We start from the raw sequence: 22,196 nt of genomic DNA, 5'->3' as shown, positions 1-22,196 counted from the left end.
AAGGAAATTTCTGTAAGCAAGTCAAAAAAGCATGCCATGGTCCACATGGATCATTATTTTATTGTGGAGGATTCCAAAATGGACTTAAATTTATATATTTCTTCATTAAAAAAGTAATCAGTGAATGAGAGTTGATTCTCATTTTATAATATGAATAATTATGAGAGAAAACAATTACAAAACCAGCATCGGGCATAAAGAGATATATCAAATTTACTTGTTGGCTGGTGTTGAACATGATTCCAGATCAGTGACTTTAATGCATGCATGCAACTTTTTTAGATCAAGGGCCTCTGACTAACATGCTGGAAACAAGTTGATAGATCCAGGACAAACAAATTCTATAAATTTAATGTAGGTACATTAAAATTATAATTGATGTTATTAAACTCAAATTAAATACAGTTAACTCCAGTTTAATTAAATACTTCCCATATATTTATTATTTTTTATTATTATTTTCTCTATCATGTGAAAAACTAAAATTCAGCAGCAGCTTTTGGAGGAGCTCTGGCACCATAGCTAAGGTTTTCAAAGATCACAGGTTGTATTGTTCTGAGCTTGTAGCTTCTCATTATATCTAACTACTAGGACTTTTCATTCTTAATCATTTTTAGAAAGTCAGATAATATCCTTCTGTTTTCAGTTACTACAGGCAACTGGTGGGACACAAGCAACATTACCATTAACCATTCTGAAAGTGCTAGCTTCCCAGGCCTGCCACGGTAAGGAACAGATTGTCTCATGCCTTTTTGTTCTGAAGCAAACATGCTATCACTGAAAAGTCAGCAGTAACTTCATTAAAAGAGAACAGCTGGGATCCATTATTCTTCTTGCTGAAGAATTTTGAACATAATTTACACTGTGGTTGTGCTTTAGACGTGTGACAATGCTCTGAATAACTCTGAATCAGGAGGCAAACAGAATCACCATTACACATTATATCTTGTTCATGACAGCCCATAATTACTATATTCCTCAGTGAAAGGCTACAGTGCAGAAACACAGTAGAAGACAGTATCATCTGAGCCCACACAATCTGTAAAATTTTAAGAGGAGATAAGGTGATGGCACAAAAATAGCATATTCTGGAGGCACCCCTGTTCTGTTTCAGTGTCTTTGGAGGAAGAAGTGAAACTGTGATAGCCTGCAGGAATTCATGCCTTCCTGCAAGACTGCCACATATCCATACAAGCACCCAAACAGACCTCTGGTCTTTTGTAACTGCTACGTAGAACCTGAGAGTATAAAAGGTGATTTTATTTTCCATAGAAGATCTTTCTTATTGGAGAAAGGGAGGGGTGACTGCTGGACTGACAAAAGGCAATAGGAACTTAAAAAACAACAACAAGGGGTCTGCTGTGAAGAAGAACTTTCTGAGGAGAAATAAAGAACTGGGAAGAGGTGTGATGGATGGCAATTCTAAATGGTTCTAGAAAACATTGGTTGTTGAGTATTTATGACTTGCTTTAGTAAAGAGCGAGGGACGCGGTGGCGCTGCGGGTTAAACCGCTGAGCTGTCGATCGGAAGGTCGGCGGTTCGAAACCGCGCGGCGGGGTGAGCTCCCGTTGCTCGTCCCAGCTCCTGCACACCAAGCAGTTCGAAAACATGCAAATGTGAGTAGATTAATTGGTACCGCTTCGGCGGGAAGGTAACGGCGTTCCGTGAGTCATGCTGGCCACATGACCCGGAAGTGTCCTATGGACAACGCCGGCTCCAAGGCTTTGAAACGGAGATGAGCACCGCCCCCTAGAGTCGGACACGACTGGACTTTACGTCAAGGGAAACCTTTACCTTTACCTTAGTAAAGAGCAATGATGGCTAATGATCCTGAGTTAGATTGGGCAAGGCAATACTGAAGAATTGTTGGCTTGAGGAGGGCCCAGGGCACGACCCTTGAAGTGTTCATAAGTAGGGTGAACTGAACACCCACTAAAGAATCGGGAACTAAAGAGGGACGCGGTGGCGCTGCGGGTTAAACCGCTGAGCTGTCGATCGGAAGGTCGGCGGTTCGAAACCGCGCGGCGGGGTGAGCTCCCGTTGCTCGTCCCAGCTCCTGCACACCAAGCAGTTCGAAAACATGCAAATGTGAGTAGATTAATTGGTACCGCTTCGGCGGGAAGGTAACGGCGTTCCGTGAGTCATGCTGGCCACATGACCCGGAAGTGTCCTATGGACAACGCCGGCTCCAAGGCTTTGAAACGGAGATGAGCACCGCCCCCTAGAGTCGGACACGACTGGACTTTACGTCAAGGGAAACCTTTACCTTTACCTTAGTAAAGAGCAATGATGGCTAATGATCCTGAGTTAGATTGGGCAAGGCAATACTGAAGAATTGTTGGCTTGAGGAGGGCCCAGGGCACGACCCTTGAAGTGTTCATAAGTAGGGTGAACTGAACACCCACTAAAGAATCGGGAACTACCATGGGACAAAACTGCCCAGGAATGTGGGGAGATCATGTTCTACCAGCCAAAAGGTGTTGATGTCAGCCTGAGAGACAGCAGATGTTAGCCAGTATGTTTACCCTTTCTTGTCCCTAAATAGAAAATAGGTGGGGAGGTGTGTGTGTTTGTGTGCGTGTGTGTTAATGCGTACAATACAGGTAGAGAACACTTACGTTGCATACTATTTCAGTAGGAAAATAAATCCCTAATCCATTTTAAAAGTCAACCCACAGCAGATTATCAGCCAAGCAGAGGGTGAATACAGTTACCTAGTTGTAACACAACTCTTGTCACAAAAGACTGTGAAAACCTAAAATAATGCTGTTGGGTGTCTTAATAAAAGAGAAAAAATGTGCAAGAGGCATTTTGTACTGTGTTTTGCATCATATCCTGTACATTCACAAAAACCCATGACAGAAGCCAAGGAAGGATTAGAGGATTAGAAAAATACTTGCTTTACTCTGTTTGAAGCTGATTTTAGCCTACCTGGTATTGGTTTGTGGTAACTCTAAACAACTTTAGGATTTTTTTTAATGAGAAGCACCCAGTTAAGAAATTCATAAATGATTCAAATGGCTAAATTAGTTTTTTCTAGAAGTTTTTTTTAATCATAAATGACCATATTTGCATGTTAATTAGATCATGATGTCAGTATATCATATACCTTCAGTCTGCAAAATGATCCACTTAAAGTGTTAGATTAAACCTTTAAGACAGTTCTGTTTGAGTCTTAAGTCACCTTCTTCCAGTCAATTAACTCTCTCCACATTGTTCATTGTTCTTTTTCTAGAGCTTGTTGGGGCCTCTTTTGGAACTCCTACCTGTTTGGTAGTTTTCACATACATATTCACACAGCCATGGTATATAGAAAAATCAGTATTTTCACTGTCAGCTGGTTTCTATATATGATGTCATTAGCTTGGTATTCTTTATATTTAATCTATATTTAATCTTTTAATTGTGCTCCTTGACTTTCATTACTAGAGCCTGCAGATCATTTGCATTTTCAGCTTTCAGAGCAGTTTCATCAGCATAGCACAGGTTATACATGTTATACATGTTCATTATTCAGTTCCTCATCTTCTTCCAATCCAACTTCCCTCAATATATGTTCAGCGTATAGGTTGAATAAATAAGGGGAAAGTATATTCTGAGATTCCCATTTTCCTAAGGACATTCCAATGCTTGACATGGTCAACACAGCCTTTCTATAATAAATGAAGCACATATTGGGGTGGGGTTTTTTTTTCATTCTTCAGCTTTTTCAATTATCTGGCATGCATCAGCAATAATGTCTCATGTTGCTCAGCCCTTTCTAATGCCAGCTTGAATATCTGGCATCTCCCTTTCCATGTTGGGTTCTACTCTGTGTCGGATGATCCTAAGCATTATTTTACTAGCATGTAAAATTAAGGATCTTGTACAATAGTTTGCACACTGTAAGTCCCCTTTCTTTGGCATTGGTATGTAGACTGACCTCTTCCCATCTCTTGGCCACTGTGTCATCCTCCAGATTTGCTGGCATAGTTTGATTACAGTCTTTACAGATTCTTCCTCTGTTGCTTGCTATATTTCTGTAGATCTTCCATCAATTCCTATAGCCTTCCAACTTGGTAAGGACCAGAGTGCTGATTAACTTCATCTTCTAATATTAGACGTTCTTGTAAGTAGAGAATATCTTTTAAGGTAACTTGAATGTTGATCTCTTTGTGTGTGAGTGTCTTCAAGTCAGCTTTTGACTCCTGGTGACTTCCTGGACAAGTCCCTGCAGTTTTCTTGGCAAGGTTTTTCAGAAGTGGTTTGCCATTGCCTCCTTCCTAGGGCTGAGAGAGAGTGACTGGCCCAAGGTCACCCAGCTGGTATTGTGCCTATGGCAGGACTAGAACTCACAGTCTCCTGGTTTCCAGCCTGATGCCTTAATCACTACACCAAACTGGCTCTCGTTGATACAGAATTTCAGTATACTCCTTCCATCTTTGTGTGATCTTATTGGAATCAGTTACTATTTGTTCACTGGCATCCTTTAGCATACCAATTTGAGGTTGGAACCTCCTCTTGATTTCAGAGATTTTTTTCCCCTTGTTTTTCCATGTCTGTCTCCATCTTTGAAGTCTTTATTGATGTTGTAATACTGCTTGTATCTTATAACAGCTGTCTGAAATTGTTAAGTTCCTTCTTGAGGTCCTTATCTATTTTGGCTTTGGCTTCTCTTTTTGGCAATTTTCACAATTTATTCTGGCATCCAGTTTGTTTTCTTGTTTCTTGGTCTTGGGAGTCTTTTTCACATTCATCCATAACAACTTATTTCATTTTATTCCACAATTCCTCTGGTTCCCATCCCAATCAATGAAGTTCAGGACTTCCTGATATTCTCCTTGAAAATGATTGGTATATGCTCAAGATCATATCATGGAAACTGGTTGGCTTTCTTCCTCTGCCTTACTTGGAACTTGCATCTGAGCAATTTGCGATCTGTTCCACAGTCAGCACCTGGCCATGACTTTGATGCTATAACTGAGCTCTTCCACCTCTTTCTACCAAGAAGATGGTTAATTTGATTTCTGTAGATTCCATTTGGTGATGTCCATATTGTTTCGCATTGTTTTGGTTGTTTTAAAACTGGGTTAGCAATAAAAAAAACATTGTATTGACAGAAATCGATAATTCATTCTGCTGCTTCATTTCAGTTTTCTAGGCCATACATTCCAACTACATTTTCTCTTTAATATTTCTAATTTTGGCATTCCAGTCTCCAGCCATAAGCAGCATATTGTGCTTGCATGTTCTGTTGACTTAAATTTGAACTTGACCATAAAACTCATCACCTCTTTTTCTTCTGCATCAGTGATTGGAGCATAAACTTGGATAGTTGTCATATCAAAGGGCAATCTTTGCAAAGATCAACACTAGGATTAACACCAGATGAACAATCAAACAGCACAATATACCATAATCAAGGAACCATTAACTCAGTCAATCAACCCAGCAGCAAACAACAGCCCAATCAAGGAACTCCCAAGGAGAGAGTAACACCCCCACCAACACAAGCAGGGCAAGCCACTGTATATAAACTGAGAGCAAGGCCCACTCCCTCTTTGCAATGAAGATGTTGCCTAGCCTGGCAATGAAACATCTGCAAGAAAACAACAAGGCTCAGAGAGTACCAAGCACTCCATGGCTGCCCTCTGTCTGTCCCCAGTATGGGAGGAAACCTAGGCCAGTCCTAGAGTATATATTATAGTTTTAGCAGGTTGCGAAGATATCCTAGTTCCCGGTGGCTGTGTACATACAACCGGATTAGTTAAGGACCTAGCAGATGCATTTGCACATGCAATATTTGGTTGTTTTTAAACTTTGTTTTTGCAGTGCAGTATTTTATGTGAACTAGTCCATTTGGAGTATGACTGTATATTGTGCAGACTAGAAAAGGGTGAATGTAGAAACAGAGTGAAGAGTATTGCATACAGCGTATACCTCTGTGATATAAATAAGGTGAAACATTGTGTGCTTTGTTACAATTGCTATTAGTTGCAAACTTTTTTTAATTTTCTGTCTTCTTTCTGCTGATTATTGCTTTCTATACTTGATTTAATGCTGTGAACCACCTGATTTGTTTGGGAAAAAAGAGGAAATAAGTATTTTACAGCAAAACTCTCATACTCTTCTTTCTTTTCAGGTGCTGTTAAGTTCAATGACAGTTTGACTTTAGAGGAAAGTTGCCATCTTATGGCTTCTTTGTCATGTTGTCAGCTGCCTTTCCAGTGTGCACATGGGAGACCCTCCATGTTGCCTCTTGCAGATGTGGATCATTTGCAGCAGGAAAGTCAGGTAAGCCACAGAGCACATAAGATGCACACTATTGACTGTTACTCTGCTACATGTATGTCAGTCTCACCTATAGTGGGCCTTTGTAAAACAGAATTACAGCTGTGAGATGGGTAACAATAGAAATTGTTTAATAAGTACATAAAAATGAATAAAATCCCTTATTTGAGTTGAATGTTCTAATGTATTTAATGTTAGCTGAAGATCTTTGCTTTGTTCTTTTTACCTGTAAGATGCAATTGAAAGGATGCCAAAGTATGATATTGCCCAAAGAGCTTGTGTTCTGAGGGACTGTATGTGTAGGAAATACAGTGTGGTCCATGTCAGTAGATAGCTGTTTTTCCTATTTTTATGCCTGCGTCATGTGAAAATGTAAAGGTAAAAAGGCCCTTAACTCAAACTCCATTCTTAGTGAGTATATCCATTAAGTTTTCCTGTAAGAGTTATAGAAGTGATTTGCCACTGCTTTCTTCTGAAATGATTTTTTCAAATTCCCTTGGCAGTTTAGCCAACAGCATGGGAATTCCAGGTAGCCTCCATCCAAGTACTAACCAGGGCTAACCCTGTATAGCTTGAGATCAGCCAACTTTGGCTAGGTGTTGCCACCTGCTGAGGCATAACAATATATCCTTCTTATTTTTCATAGTACAGTATATATTTAAGTAGAAGAGTCAAGATTAATTCTATAATAAGACTTTTGAGCTAGATACGGATGTCCGGGAATGAAAAGCTAAAAATAATATTGATTCATTGAATAGTGCTTTGTACACCATATACCTATCCTATGCTGAGTATAAAATGGGACTATAGTGAACTAATATTCAGGTTTTGCATGCAAAATCAACTAAGGAAAATGCCAGAATACCCATAAAAGTACAATTTTGATAATCTCTTAATTAAGAACGAGGATTAATTCAACATGCAGTGCAGGCACCAAAAGCATGTAAAAAAGGGGAGAGTGCATCCATCCTGGCTCTCTTGGATCTCTCAGCGGCTTTCAATACCATCAACCATGGTATCCTTCTGGGGCGGCTCAGGGGGTTGGGGGTGGGCAGTGTAGTTTTGTGCTGGTTCACCTCCTTCCTCCAGGGCCATTCCCAATCGGTGGTGATAAGAGAGGAGAGAGACGGCCCTCGACCCCACCGTTGTGGGGTGCCACAGGGTTCAGTCCTCTCTCCTCTCCTATTCAACATCTACATGAAACCGCTGGGTGAGATCATTCGTCACCATGGGATGAGGTATCATCAATATGCCGATGATACTCAGTTATATATCTCCATCCAGGGTGAAGTAAGTGATGCGGTCTCCACCCTTTCCAGGTGCCTGGGGGCTGTGGGAGCCTGGATGGGGAACAACAGGCTTCAACTGAACCCTGGTAAGACAGAGTGGCTATGGATTGATGGCCCCTCAGTTTCCAGGAAGTTGTCTTCTTTGGTTCTGGATGGGGTGGCACTTCCCCATTCGAAGCCAGTGCGGAACCTGGGGGTCCTCCTGGACTCGTGACTCCTGCTCAAAGAGCAGGTGGCAGTCGCGGCCAGGAGGGCCTTTGCACATCTTTGGGTGGTGCGCCAGCTGCGCCCATTCCTGGACCGAGATGCCCTCCGAACAGTCACTCATGCCCCTGTCATCTCCAATATAGACTACTGCAATGTGCTCTACATGGGGCTACCCTTGAAGAGCATCCAGAAGCTTCAGCTGGTCCAGAATGCGGCTGCGCGGACAGTTATTGGGGCTGTAAAATCAGCCCATGTGACACCACTGTTACGCGAGCTGCATTGGGTGCCAGATTGCTTCTGGGTCCAATTCAAGGTGTTGGTTATCACCTTTAAAGCCCTACATGGCATGGGACCAGGGTATCTGAGGGACCATCTCATCCCCTTAACATCGACCCGTCCCACCTGGTTAGGCAGGGAGGGCATGCTACAGACCCCATCAGTAAAGGAATTTCATCTAGCGGGGTCCAGGAGGCAAGCCTTCTCTGCAGTGGTGCCCGCCCTTTGGAACATCTTGCCCCGGAGCTGAGACGGGTTTCCTCGCTCTCGGACTTCCGGAAGAAACTGAAGACCTGGTTCTGCCGCCTTGCTTGGGAGGGGGAGAGTGATAGCTACACCTGGGGATGGCTGGCGCCATAGCACCTCTTAGTGATTGTGTTCCATCTCCACTTGGATTTTACATTTGTTTTTATTTATATTTTAATGATAATTTTAGGTGGTTATGTTTTTAGTGTTATTTTATTGTAAACCGCCCAGAGTCCCCCATTTGGGGAGTTGGGCGGTGATATAAATTTAATAAACAAACGAACATAATTGGTGCAGAACAAAAAACTTAAGAATAATGGTGAAAGTACTAGGGCCTCATTTGAGAATTAGGACAATTGACCCAGTATCATTATTCAGTATCATTATTATTTGTGTATGCATTTATGTGGGACTATACAAACTCAAGCTTCTTTTTGTATAATTCCTGTAAAGGAATAAAAGGGAAATTGAAATTAAACAAGGAGCAAACACATTACTCTTAAGAATTGGTATTAAGTGCTAGCAAGCAACAAGGCTATATGCATAGCAAAACAATGTAGATATTAATTTCCTTGTTATCCTTACTTCTGTAAGTTTCATTCCTTTGGTTATTCTTATCAGGGGTGTCTGCGGCTGTCTGTCTTCCCAGGCAGACCAGACAGGAAACACAACCAGATGAACTAGTACTACTTTATTGTAAGGCTACATTAATAGGATCTTGCAAGTCTGAAATCTCCTGCCATTTCTTTTACAGTTTGAGAAGTTAGGGAAGATCCTTCCTGTCTCTCTCTCTCTGCCCATTATGCAGCTGCGGGCTATGCCCTCTCTTACCTGATTGTTCCCTAGGCAGCCTCTCTTCCCCCCGTCTCCCAAGGTCTTTCCCACATACCAGTACAGCGGCAGTGGTCAACAGTATCAAAATGGTGGGTGCAAATAAGGTGATAAACTCTCCCCTTTTTTACATGCTTTTGGTGCCTGCACTGCATGTTAAAAAGGGATGGGGCTTTGATTGCCCCAGTCATACCTGCCATTTTGATGCTGTTGAACCCCCTGAAGACAATCCTGACTATTATCATCATTATTTATATCACTTATATGCTGAATATATATTAAGGGAACTGGATTGGAAGAAAATGAACATGGTGTTAAAACTGGATGAAAGAACATAAATAATCTGCACTATGCTGATGACACTACTCTGATAGCTGCAAATGCACATGATCTGCAAGCTCTAGTAATAAAAGTCAAGGAACACAGTGAAAAATGGGACTAAAAATGGGACTAAAGAAGACCAAACTAGGTACAATAACTAGCCTTAGAACTGACAGTGAAGATATTGTAGATAGCTTTTGCCTTTTAGGATCAACTATTAACAGTAAAGGAACAGCAGTCAAGGAATATGCTGCAGACTAGCACTTGTTAGAATAGCAATGAAGGCCTTGGAAAAGATACTCAGATGCTGGGTGCGTCTATACCTACAAAGATCAGAATAGTGCAAACAACAGTATTCCATGTGACACTTTCTGAAGGAAAAGTTGGACTTTGAAGAAGCAGGATAGAAAATCTATTGATGCTTTTGGTGTTGGAGAAACTCCTGAGAATACCATGGACAGCCAAGAAAAGATACCAATGGATCACTGAACAAATGAACCCAGACTTCTCACTTGAGGCACAAATGACCAAGCTCAAATTACTCTACTTCAGACACATGTGAAGACAGCTTTCTGGAGAAGTCTCTAATGCTGGGAAAAGTGGAAGAAAAGAGAATAGGATAACGAGCATTAAGGTGAATGGACTCAGTTACAGTGGTGATGGGTGTGCTGTTGAAAGATCTGAAGAACCAGGTTAGGGACAGATCGTCATAGAATTGCTAAGAGTCAACATTGACTTGATGGCACATAATCAATAAATATTGGTATCATTATCACTAATTACTGTCATCAATAACAGAGCATTAACACTCACTTTAAAATAATCTGCACTGGGTATCTCTATTTCCATCTCTATCTGTCCAGTAGTTATTGTTACAGAATAGATATAGCTGCATTGCTAAAAGGAATAATTTTCAAAGGGTATTTTCTGGTTTGGGGAAATTAATTTAAACTTTTGGGAGGATTCCTTTACAATTTAAAAGTTTTTCAACCATGCAGTTTTTGTTTGCCATCAAAATTCAGTAGCAAACTACATTATGGACCTTGTGGACTAGACAGTGATTTAAGAGTAAATTCTGGAGAAACCATAAAAAGGCTTAGGAGGGGCATATGCAGCCTGCAAGTTGATTGGTGTATTACCTGCCAAAATAATTTAATATGCCACAAATTTGAAAAAATTGTTAATCTGAATGCCAGTTAGTAATAGAGGATTGACTGGGTCATTGTCTTAATTAACTATTGTCACTAAATCATTGGCATTTTTCCCCTGCAGCTGAAACCTAATCTGGCAAAACTAAGAAAAATAGTTAAAGCCTGGAAACTCTTTGGGAAAGAAAAAGAATCTGCTCTGAAAGATGAAGCCTCAGCAGTTCTATGAATACTGGTGCTATGTAACCAATAGTTTTTGTACTACGAACTCCCTGGTGTTATGGAAGATGAAAATTCAGTAATTTGAAAGAAGGATTCTAATACTTTGGATCATCTATATTGGAGCCAGAATCAAAGATTTGTTCTCCTGGGGAACATTTCATGTGCACTGGACCTGTCTTAGTAGTTTACTTATTTTTAATTTTTTTTTTAAAAAGCATTGCATCCTTGCCTCTTCTTACTAAAACAGTTTCACATATGTGCAGTAAGTTCAGCAAAACTCTGACTTAGACAACAATTCTGGTGTTTTCGTATCAATTCATAAAGTGAGCTAAATTTAGGTACTGATTTCTAGTACAGGCTATAATTTTTAATGAATTGCTATTTAAAAACAGCCCTCCACCTTTTTGTTATTGCTAACATGCAGCATGTATTACCATAACTTTCTTGAAGTATTATTACCTTTAGATAAAACGAAAGTGGGAATAAGGTACTACTTTATTGGTTAAGAAGCAAAGTAACTTCCATGTTACAATTCCTGTCAGTTTTTTATTTTATTCTCCTTTTTGAAGCTTTTTCTATGCATTATAGAGAACGTTTTTCAACAATTTAAGAGCAATTCCTTCTTTGCTGAGGTCAAAGATAAGAAATTCTGGTGTCCTCCAAATGTTTTATAGACTACAGTCCTCACAATTTCTTGTCACTGACCATAAAGGCTAAGGTTTATGGGAACTGAAATCCAAAGTACCTGGAGGGCATCAAGTTGGCTACTCTTGAATTAGTATGTCATTGGATTATGATGTATTTAGGAGGTTGTGGGGTATTACTAATAAAGTTGTTGGAACACATCTAGAACACAAGGAGTGCTCATGCTTACGGAGAAAGCACAGGTCAAAGAAAATTGCTTCTGGAGATAGCACTTTCATTTTATGTAGTTTATTTGATTTAGTTACTATTTCCTCAATGAAAAGGTTGGCATTTGTTATATCACCCATTTATGCTGGAATAAATTAAGTCCACAGCTCAGAGTTTCAAAGTTCATGATCATCAGGATGATAAAGTTCACTCATGAGACGATAGATATAGGAAGGAGCATTGCCTCCAATGTTTGAAATGAAGAGTGTGATAAGTTCTGGAGGAACGTAGTCAAACACTGGGCAGTAAACATTGACCTTTGATAGAATCTCTCCTGAAAGAAAAAGTTTTATGTGATTGAAAAATGACCAATAGCACAGAAAGAGAGATGGGTGACAGGCGACGTGGCAACCCAGAGCAAAAAGCAATTTGGCCTCATATAATTTAGAGTAAATTATTTGCACTTAGATCCCACTGGAATCACTGAAAAAGTAGTCACGATTCATTAAAGCCCTCCTGATTTCAATGTAAATACATTCAACTAATTGAGAACTTAGTTACAGGCATAAAGCTATGTGCACTGGTATTCTGCCTTAAAACAAGGCATTGCTATGAGGAGGGAGGCTGCTGATCTAAAGCTTCTATTTGCCTTGAGGCTTTGGGAATGGATGGAATATCTAACAGCCCCTCAGACTAGCAGAAGTACTTTCCCTCCCACTGATTTACAGCAGGAAACATCAAGTGTTGGGGCATAAACACCAGTGAATACATTGTCACTGGTGGTTCCATCTAGCTAGTTTTGTTTATGTAGTAGTCCAGCTTCCAGAGTGGCTCCATGATGAGGATTCCCATTAGAAAAGGTTGGATGCTACATATCCTAAGATAATAATTCAAAAGTCCAGGCTGGAAACCAGAGTAAGCAAGTGCCTTGAAGGCTGCACCAGTTTTGCACAATATACTGAGGATCACACTTGGAAAAATTGGACAGGGTCGGGATCCCCATTTTGTAGGATCTTAAGGGATAAGACTGGTGCCTGTAACATGCAACTCTATGTCAGAATGTAATCCTTTGCATGTTTAGGAAAAAAAACCCATTAACACAGTAATACTACTTTTTTAAAAATTTAAAATGCAGGATTGGACTATTGGGATTCCTGAGTTACGAAAAGGGACCTATAAACTAATTTCTCCATACCTCTTAATTAACAAAGGAATTTACCTTCTGTAAAAGGCAGCACTTCCTGTGGGGAGACAAACTTGTGGAATGAATCATCTTCATTTAGAAACTGAAAGTAAAAACAGCGAGAGACAGAGATGGATTGCCTGTACTTTCACATACACATTTTCAAGCCTACATTTTTAAAAACAACAATTAATTAGACATAATCTCAGACTACTCAATATTCCCCTGTCTGTAGTATATGCCAGAGGACCTCAAACCTCATTATACCACAATTCCGTGAAATGAGAGATGACTTTTTGTGATGAATAAAACTAACAAAAGAAATGAATTCAAAAACCTGTTCTAATTGTGCACCGGTTTTTTGATAAATGGCTCGATCCAAAGATTTAGCCATTTCTCAGAACTCACCCAGGAATTTACCCCTCACTTTGCCTAAACAAGCACACTGTCACTTTGCACAGCTGAAGCTGAAGAAAGTTCTAACAGCACTCCCGCTTTGCTTGCCCAGGCCTGATCGGCCTTTTAAAATGTAGCAATCCCACCATGTAAGTTGCTAGCAACCCTCGGGGGTGGGGTTGGGGGTGAGGGGTGGAGGGGAGATCACAGCCACCGTTTGAGAATCCCTGCTGTATGCCATAAGTTTTGTCAGAAAAATGCATCATGCGGCTCATCAGTGACAAAGGTAGAGATTCTTCTCTGAAAGGTACACTGCTTGTTTGCAGAGCATTAGCAGGATTCCATTTTTTGCAATGCATCCTTATTTATTTTTACGCTGCCACAGTGGCTCTTTTGTATTTCTCCCCACCAAAGATATAGTACAAAAATCACTGCACTTGCCTGTGGTGTGAGTTTGAACATAGGTGCACAGACAATGAGAGGGGTGGAATGGTGTTTGGCTGCTAATGCCAGAGTATGAGTTCCACTGACAGCTAACAATGCCCCATTGGCCAAGATGGTTTTTGTTCCAATGATAACCTGCAAAATACAAGTGGATAATGACAACTAGTCATCATAACAAGGATTTAAATAAAAAATATTTCTAATCTTATGATTAGTATTCCTAATTATTTATAATAAAAAGAGTTATATTTATTCATAGTGACTAAGAAAACAGCTAAGTTTAAATGTCACACTATGCTATAATATAGGTTGTTTCTTTTTGGTTAGTGTGAGGTGTATACCCAGTCAATTTCTCTTTATTATAGGCCAAGCTAGGATATATTTACCTCTGCAAAAGGTGGAACTAAATACAAAAGGTCTATCGTTTGGAATATGTTTAACTACTCTGTAATTTCCCTTTGCTCTATGCCTTTGTTTCACCCAACATATTTTGGGAGTCATCATATGTAAATATCAAAATTCCTCTTAGCTTGCAAGTCCTTTCTTTTTGTATCACATCTTTCCATCTTTCTACATGGTCCTGTAAGTAAATAGGAGAAGATACTTTAATCTTTTTCAATTCTTAATTTGAAAAAGATCCATGGAGAAACCTCAAGAAACCTCAATTGAGACTATGGTTCAGGAACTAAAAGGTTACATTTCTTTGAGATTTTAGGCTGGGACTAGACCTAAAGCTTGCAAAGAAAAAGAGTTTAAGTCTTGCACAATGGGGAAGAACACAGTGACAGAAAACTTTCAAAATAAAGTTAAATTTTTTTGAGATTCTCTCCCTGGAATGATCAGAACCATCTCATTGGTTTCAATATCTTCAATATCTTCAAATAATTCAAAAGAAATTACAAAATCGAAGAGGAATTCTTAGAGACTTGACTGAATTTGAAAACATTCTAAGACAGAATTCAGAACAATTATTGGGGCTTATTTGTAAATTGTTACTGAAATGTGCTTCAGAAATTGAACAAGTCGATGCCTGTATGATCAAATGGATGCAGAATTTAAACAGGACAATTGATATGTGACAATGGGAAAATCAATAGAAGACAAATATTAAGTTTACTGCAGATATTAGAGAAAAATGATACAAAATATGTTATGCTGGTATTATATTAACCCAGTATTGACTGCCAAATTAGATAATTCATATTCCAAAAATTGCTGGACATGCAATAATCAGTTCAGATCATTTTTGCATATTAAGTGGTGATCTTATAAAGCTCAACAATTTTGGAAGATGATTCATTACAGAATGAAACAAATCTTAAAGATTTAATTTTCTTTCCTGCCTATTTTTCAGTTGCTTTTCTGTTAAACATCATCAAATCCTATAGCCCTACAAAGTATAGAGTGTTGGCTTTGTATATGATAATAGCTGCCAGGATATTTTATGCTTTTTACTGGAAATCACACAAAATTCCTTCTCTAGAAGAACAGTGTACTAAGTTGTGGGAGCATGCATCAATATCAAAAACAATTTTAAAAAGACAGAAGTCTGATACGGAATTTAACTTTACTTGGAAATTATATATATGGATTATAATTTGGCACACAGACTTGTACAAAAGCTGAAATTTGGGTTTCTGTTAAGGTTTTAAAATACCGTATCTGTTTTTGTAGAGAGCAAGGAAGATGACCTTGACAGAGATAGGCCAGATCCGTTACTAAAGCAACGAGGGGAAAAACATAGCTTAAGTCCAGAATAAGCAGGAAGTATGAGGAAATGGCTCAGAGAGACACCTCCCTAATTCAGATGGGTATAAGAAAGGGAAGAGGTACAGCACAATGAGGCTTGCAAGATTGTCAGCCCCATCAGGTAGACCAGGGCAGGAATTAACTCCACAGGAAGGCTAAGACTACTTTTATTGAGAGTGGTTGTAACAACACAGTGTTTCTCAACCTTGACAACTTGAAGATGTGTGGACTTCAACTCCCAGAATTCCTCAGCCAGCCATGCTTTAAGTTGCCAAGGTTGAGAAACTGCAGTAATAGACTCTTGCAAGTCTGATTGTGCTATACCTCTTCCACTTCTTATACCCATGTCCAAGCCATTTCTGCATACTTTTTTGCTTGTTTTGGGCTTAAGCTATATTTTTCCCCTAATCATTTGGTAACAGATGAGGCCTATCTCTCAGGGTCATCTTCAGTTTTGTCATAATAAAGAGATTTTTTTTAATTTGATAGAATTTTTTATTGTTTATTCTGATTGATGATTCTTATTATATTGGCTACTTTTGCTCATTTTGAACTTTGATCCAATTCCAATAACAAAATTACTTTATATGTAGTATTTAATGTTATTTTGAAAATTCTTGTTCAATTTTAGACAGTATGCAAAATGTATTTCTTTTTGGTTCCCTTTTTCCTTCTTCATGGTTTTGCTATTAAATATCCATTAAAATAAAAAAGGAATAAAAAAAAAAAAAGAAAAAAGGAGAGAAAAAAAATACTGCTAACGGGAAGGGAGAAATAATGAGGGACACAAGAAAAAAACACAAGGCCCAAGGATTGGAGTAAGATCATTATGGGACATGTAAATACAGCAGCACGTTCTTGCATCAAGCTAGATATTGAGAGCATCAAAACAAGGTTGAAAAGGAAAAGATCCATTCTTGGAGGAAATGTAAAGAGAGGCTGCATAATAATTTGAGGAATGAGGATTCTGAAGCCATAGTTGATGAGCAGAAGTAAAAAGGAAGCTGAGTAAAGATACAATTGGTATGATACTGTATCACCAGCAACAAGACAACTGCCAAATACATATATGTGGTTTCTGGTTTTTTTCTGTATGTAAATCTATGATCTGGTGTTCTACCAGCTACAAGAAAACATGTTAGCCTTGAAGAGGAAAATTCAACCCCACCAAGCCCACCTTGTTGACTCGAGACATAACAGCAAAGATGGCTGCATCGCTCATGACAGTGGTTTCTATATTCTCTTTAGACAAACTGACAGCCATTTCATGGCCCTGCAAAAGAAAAAAAAAAGGATGTGGGAAGATTAGTATTTGGGGAGATATAACAAGCAAACATTGTGAGCTACATATTATGAAGCTTCTTGAATGCATATTATCAAGCTAGGCCACACAAACAATTCCAGTAAGTTCAGCAGAAGGAAGTTGCAGTGAGATATCTTGATAGAGTAATTTTTATGGGGTAAGCTGCAATGTATTTCCACGTCACAAAGTCTACACTTTTTATCATAGCATATTTTTATTTAAAATAATGTTCTGTGTTAAACATCAACACCAAACAAGTGCAGCCCACAGAACAGGCTTTTACCTGGCAAAAGGGTGCGCATTCAGCCACAATGACATGAAATTTCCTTTTACGTGCTGCCTCTTTCAGAAAAGCCTCCACTGTGCACGAATAACCAATAGTCATAATCACCTCATTGGAATGGATGTGCTCCAGAGCCTGGGTGGAAATATTTTCAGTAGTGCTCTCTGCAAGGAAAAGAAATCTAGTCATGGGAGAAGAGAGGCCCGATACAAATTTCCCTGGAAGACATCATTCAACATTGCTCATAATTTCCCATACATAAATCTCTACATTGACTAATTCTAACTGAAATGGTTATAAAGATTTGCCTAACAGAATATCCTGTTTTGCAACTATGTTTCCTAGAATTCTCAATTGACAGAATCAATAGTCATGAATAACTGGAATAAAGTGTTTAAAAGTGATTGGAAAAGGCTGAAGTAGAATGTTGCAAAGAAGTTTAAAAAAAGACCACCTAGGTACTCATTGACAGAATGTGTAAGATAGGGATAGGCAACATTTTGGCATTGATGGGCACAAGAGAGTCTTGAGATTAAGATGTGGGCTTTCTTAAAGAATAGCTGCTGGCTGTATTGCACATTTTAAAAACTCATCCCATTGAGCATGGCCAATCACAAAACGTATTTTGACCTGTAGACACATTATGAAGGCAGTTTCATGGCATCTTACTATCCATCCACCCTACCTCTGGATTGCTCTATACCAGTATTTCTCAACCTCAGCAACTTTAAGATGTGTGGACTGCAACTCCCAGAATTCCCAGCTGACCAGAATTCCATAGTTTATTTCCTAAGAATGACTATGGAACATTCTTGGAAATGATGAAAAATTTGGAGGCTGATAATTTGTTTTGCAATATGCCAACATCTTACTTAAAATCAAGAGAGAACCTGGTAGTTTTTAATGGATACATACACATTAGATTGCCCAACTTGATTTGCCTTTGCAATTAAAACTGGAGAAGAGGCTATTATGTACAATCTGCTTAATTCCTTCAGATTACATAGACAAAATATTTAAGTGTTGTTCCATACAAGGCAATTATTTCTTAGTATTGTCCAGTTCAAAAATCAGGCTACGCTGCCTCTGCATTGTTTAAAATGTAACTAGCACTAAAGTCTTCCTACAGCATTCCCATCTGAATGGAAGAGATCTTCCTACTGATCGGAAGACAGGTCCATGCTGTGATTTAGGATGTAAGTTCAAAAATCTTATTTTACCAGAAATTATCTAATTTCCAATTCCTTCTGTTCTCCCACTGGCTTCTCTTACCCAGTTCAAGCAACAGTTCTCTAATAGCATCAATAATATTGGCCCTTAGTGGCTGATAGCAGATGTTGAAATCCTCACTGAGACCTCCTGAGGTCAGAAGTTTGTGCAGGGATTCTTGCTGGTCACTCTCTTCGCTACGTCCTCGGAGCCTATGGAACAAATCATTTCAATCCAGGCAAAGCAGAGAAAATGTAATCCTGATGGAAGACTACACTATCTGCTGGACGTGTGGTTCCTTCAGAGAAGGATTTAAGGACATTTAGATATACCTTTAAAAGTCATTATCTCTGGGAGGAACGTTGCTCAAGCTAAACGGTAAGAGAATATTGAGCAAACAAAATGTGCTTAAGAGAACAGCTTTAGTAGAGGAGGAGCCATATGGAAGCAGTGCATTCCTAAGTAACCTGTCATGAGCACTGAGGGTGAGCAGGAGGGGGCCCCTATCTAGGGGGGAAAACGCATGCATAGGTAGTGAGAATTTGAGCCGTCATTCAGAGAGACACAGAACAGGCCCGCCTTGACTTTCGGGGTTTATCTGTCTGGGTTTTTTCACGCTTCTTCAGTTTGTTAGGATTTTCTGTCTAATGTAGCAGTAATAAAACACTAGAGACCTATTCCTCGTCTCGGCGTGGTTCCTGCTTGTTAGGACATAACCTGAAGGTTTAACAGCCTACAAGGATACCTGTTGCAAAAGCCTTCCTATAAAGAAATGTGGATGGTTCTTTTGCAACATCAAAGTTAAAAAATATTAGGAAAAATAAGTGGAGGTTGGGCTGATTTTGATTCTTCAAAATTAATGTTACACAGAAAATATCTTCTCAGAGGATGCCAAAACGGCAAATATGACAAGCTAAAGCAGACTCACCTGCTGTATTCTTCACGAATTATCTTCAACACTCGTCTCACCATGTTACCTACAGTGGTCTCAGATGGTTGGGCTGTACTCATTCTCTTACCTTCCTTACGAATCAGGTTCATTAGCTCTCCTGAAATGAGAGGGAGATACTTCTGATAATTCATTATATACCTACAGATCTATCTACCTCTTCCCCCAAGTACATATTTAAAATATATTTGATTCCTCTATCTTCTCAGTTAGCAGGACCTTTCATCTTTAAACTGGAGTTGTAGTAGTGTTTATGGCATTAGGTATGTGCAATTAGCTAAATAGGAGTGTCCATATATGGCTCAATTGTTTTAAACCAGACACTGTTCCTGCTAATTCTAATCAATCAAGGTAAGTTTATATGTTGAGCGGCATAATGAGAGATCAGGCTGGCTCCTTCCCTGTTAGTTTTTCACAAGCCCCTCAAGATTTGGCTATGTCATCAGGCTTAAGGGCCCCAAGGGAATGGAGAGTTGTTGACGTGGCTCCACTGTTGTTATGTGTTGCTCTTTCCTTGCCTTTTTTAAAATTGTAATATTAATTTTTAAATTGTTGATTGTTTTTATGGTATTGTTTTTTAATTTTTTTACTGTGCGCTGCCCAGAGTCACATTTTGTGAAATGGGTGGCTATATAAATATGATGAATGAATGAATGAATGAGAAGGTGACCAAATACAGTGGAAGACTGGACTTCTGTACCCTTTAAGCATTACCTTTATACTGTATTTCTGTTAAAATGCTACTACAAGCAATGTTCAATAAATATTTATAAATAAAAACCAAAAACAAAACTTTATAGAGGACAGTCTTAACATCTTTTCTACAAACCACAAGAGTTGGTACAATCATTGTACTTAAAAGATAATATTTCTCATTTATGAACAAAAGAGCACACATGTCAGCCTTACGAGGTAGACCAGACAAGAAGCATGACCAGATAAACTAATTCTACTTTATTGTCAAGCTGTGTTAACAGAATCTTGCAAGTCTGAAAGTGCAGTTCTCCCACCGTCTTCTTTACAGCCCAAGAAACTAGGGTGGGTCCCTTTTGAGCCTCTTGCCCCACCTGCTATCCAACTGCGGGCTATGCTGTCTCTTATCTGACAGTTCCCTAGGCAGCATCTCTTCTCCCCATACCTCCCCAAGGTCTTTCCCACATACCATTACAGCATGTCCTTCAGAGAGTCTTCTGCTGCAGATTTTAATAGCCAGACATTAATATAATTATTAATGCAGTCATTAATTTAATGTGACAAGTAGTTCCTTAAATAACCAGCCCCTAATCTTGAACTGAGCAAATAAGACAACTGGCAATTATGAAAGGTTGTCAATATTGGGGTAATATGTAGCAGTAACTGAAAATTCCATATTCTTTTCAAGAGTAGCCCTATGTAGAGCTTGTATTGCAGTATTTTACATATGAGGTAACCTAAGCACAATTGCTGCTAAATCAAATTTTACCTGTTGTCTTAAATGTAATCAGGAGCATGCAGTCCTTCCCATTGCCACACTGAGGCAAGGGGCAGCAAAGAGTTCAGGAGCACTCCAAGCTATGAAGCTGATCTTTAAGTGAAAGCAGAACTACTTTCAGATTGAGCTGAATTCAAATATCCAAACCAGTTTTCTACTGACCACCAACTTCTTCATCTTGCCTGGCAGCATCTATCACAAGACAGCCCTAGCAAGAGTTTTATTCAACTTTGGCAAACTTCCATATCAGTTTTTTTCTTTAACATTAGATAAAATTAATGGCTTCTCACTATGAATTATCTCTCCTAGAAACTTCATGGAGATCAGGAGGATGTCAAAAGACTCAAAATATTTAAAAACATAATTTCTAATTTATTCTACGTAGTCATTATGATGGTAAAAGAACAAGCTTTCTTTGCTACCCTCACTACCTGGGAGTAGGTCTTTAACTGAATTCTAGCTTATGTTCAATATACTTTGTTTTGAGATTTTATCATTTCTTCAGTTTCTTTTCCCTCACCTCCCTCTTAAAATAAGATGGAGAGGGCATTTGGGAGTCACTATATTCACATAATATCTTTAATCACAAATTAGCCAGCTACATTAGATTTAACCTAGCCCAGCCCATATGATTAGTTTATGATTCAGTGTGTAATACAAATCCAAGCAACTAGATTAATTTGGTAAACTATGGTTAAGAACACCATCTGTTCCATGCTTCAATAAAGGGGGAAGGAAACTTCCCAAGCACATTCAGGAAAACACTGGGATCCATCAGGTGCCTGGGGTGGGCCACTTTAAGCTGTCCATCCCCATCTCTGCAAAGGGTGATATTAGCACATAGTCTGAAATTCATTAGAAAAGGATCTGTCCATGCCAATGAAATCACAGATAACTCCTCCATCTTCAGAGCATCAGCTCCAAATACTAGAGAATATTTTGACAACTGCATTTTGTCACCTAGGGATTGGAAAAAGAAAATAAACGCCGGAATTCTACGATTAGTCCTTCTACAGAGCAGACTTCCATCGCAACTGGGTATTCTAGGCGGAAAGAAGAATATACGTCGTGAAGTAGACTAAAACAATAGTATGCTTCGCTGATGTAACCTATTATTGGAGAAGTATCAAAGGAACAGACCGAATTGAGACCTAAGAAGTATTTTCACTTTTTCTGTCTTGGAAATTAATTAGCCTTGCTTTTCGTTTTATGCCGGGCCGGGGGTAAAGCCGGATCGAAGGGGAAAAGACTGAATCCAGCAGCCTGTGTGGGCCATGTGAGGGCAGATAAACCTGTGCCTACCCCGCTTCCTCACCAGCATTGTCCCAGCGCCAGTTCGCCACGATCTTCCGCAGCAGCCCCACCGTCCGACGGGCCACCTCCCCTGAACGAGGCAACTTTCCACCCCGTTTCAGGAGCATCACGAAGTCTTCGATCTGGCCGGAAAGTTCGGACTCCTTCTTGGTTGTCACGGCCGACATCCCCGCAATTTAAGATGAAAGCTGAAGGGAGAATAACGATCTCAACGGGGAACGAAAAAAGGGGC

The 22,196-nt window shown here is 39.3% G+C and overlaps 2 protein-coding genes across 3 annotated transcripts in view; one reads left to right on the top strand and one right to left on the bottom strand.

The window, feature by feature from the left end:
- MLH3 (mutL homolog 3) overlaps positions 1-11,834 on the top strand; it is a 26,305-nt gene extending 14,471 nt beyond the window's left edge. For both annotated transcript variants that reach the window (XM_063290116.1, XM_063290115.1), the window contains 3 exons: positions 647-725; positions 6,123-6,274; positions 10,714-11,834. In XM_063290116.1, the coding sequence (XP_063146186.1) occupies positions 647-725; positions 6,123-6,274; positions 10,714-10,818 (336 nt within the window). In that variant the 3' untranslated portion in view covers positions 10,819-11,834. The remainder of the gene's footprint in view (positions 1-646; positions 726-6,122; positions 6,275-10,713) is intronic.
- Positions 11,729-22,196, bottom strand: EIF2B2 (eukaryotic translation initiation factor 2B subunit beta). The gene is made up of 8 exons (XM_063290117.1): positions 21,966-22,196; positions 19,159-19,279; positions 18,294-18,442; positions 17,022-17,185; positions 16,613-16,708; positions 13,684-13,821; positions 12,883-12,949; positions 11,729-11,997 (listed from the first exon to the last, which is right to left on the bottom strand). The coding sequence occupies exons 1-8, from the start codon at positions 22,129-22,131 to the stop codon at positions 11,840-11,842; spliced, it is 1,059 nt and encodes a 352-aa protein (XP_063146187.1). The 5' UTR covers positions 22,132-22,196; the 3' UTR covers positions 11,729-11,839.

The sequence above is a fragment of the Candoia aspera genome, chromosome 1 (assembly GCF_035149785.1).
Source record: "Candoia aspera isolate rCanAsp1 chromosome 1, rCanAsp1.hap2, whole genome shotgun sequence".
NCBI classification, from domain to species: domain Eukaryota; kingdom Metazoa; phylum Chordata; class Lepidosauria; order Squamata; family Boidae; genus Candoia; species Candoia aspera.
This window is presented reverse-complemented; position numbering and strand designations above follow the sequence as displayed.

Excerpts from the sequence above, each read along its gene's own strand:
- EIF2B2 (XM_063290117.1), bottom strand. The coding sequence starts at position 22,131 with ATGTCGGCCGTGACAACCAAGAAGGAGTCCGAACTTTCCGGCCAGATC. Across the intron at positions 19,280-21,965 it reads CTGGCGCTGGGACAATGCTG|GAGAGCTAATGAACCTGATT; the intron begins GTGAGGAAGCGG and ends CTCTCATTTCAG. Across the intron at positions 18,443-19,158 it reads ATTCGTGAAGAATACAGCAG|GCTCCGAGGACGTAGCGAAG; the intron begins GTGAGTCTGCTT and ends TTTGTTCCATAG.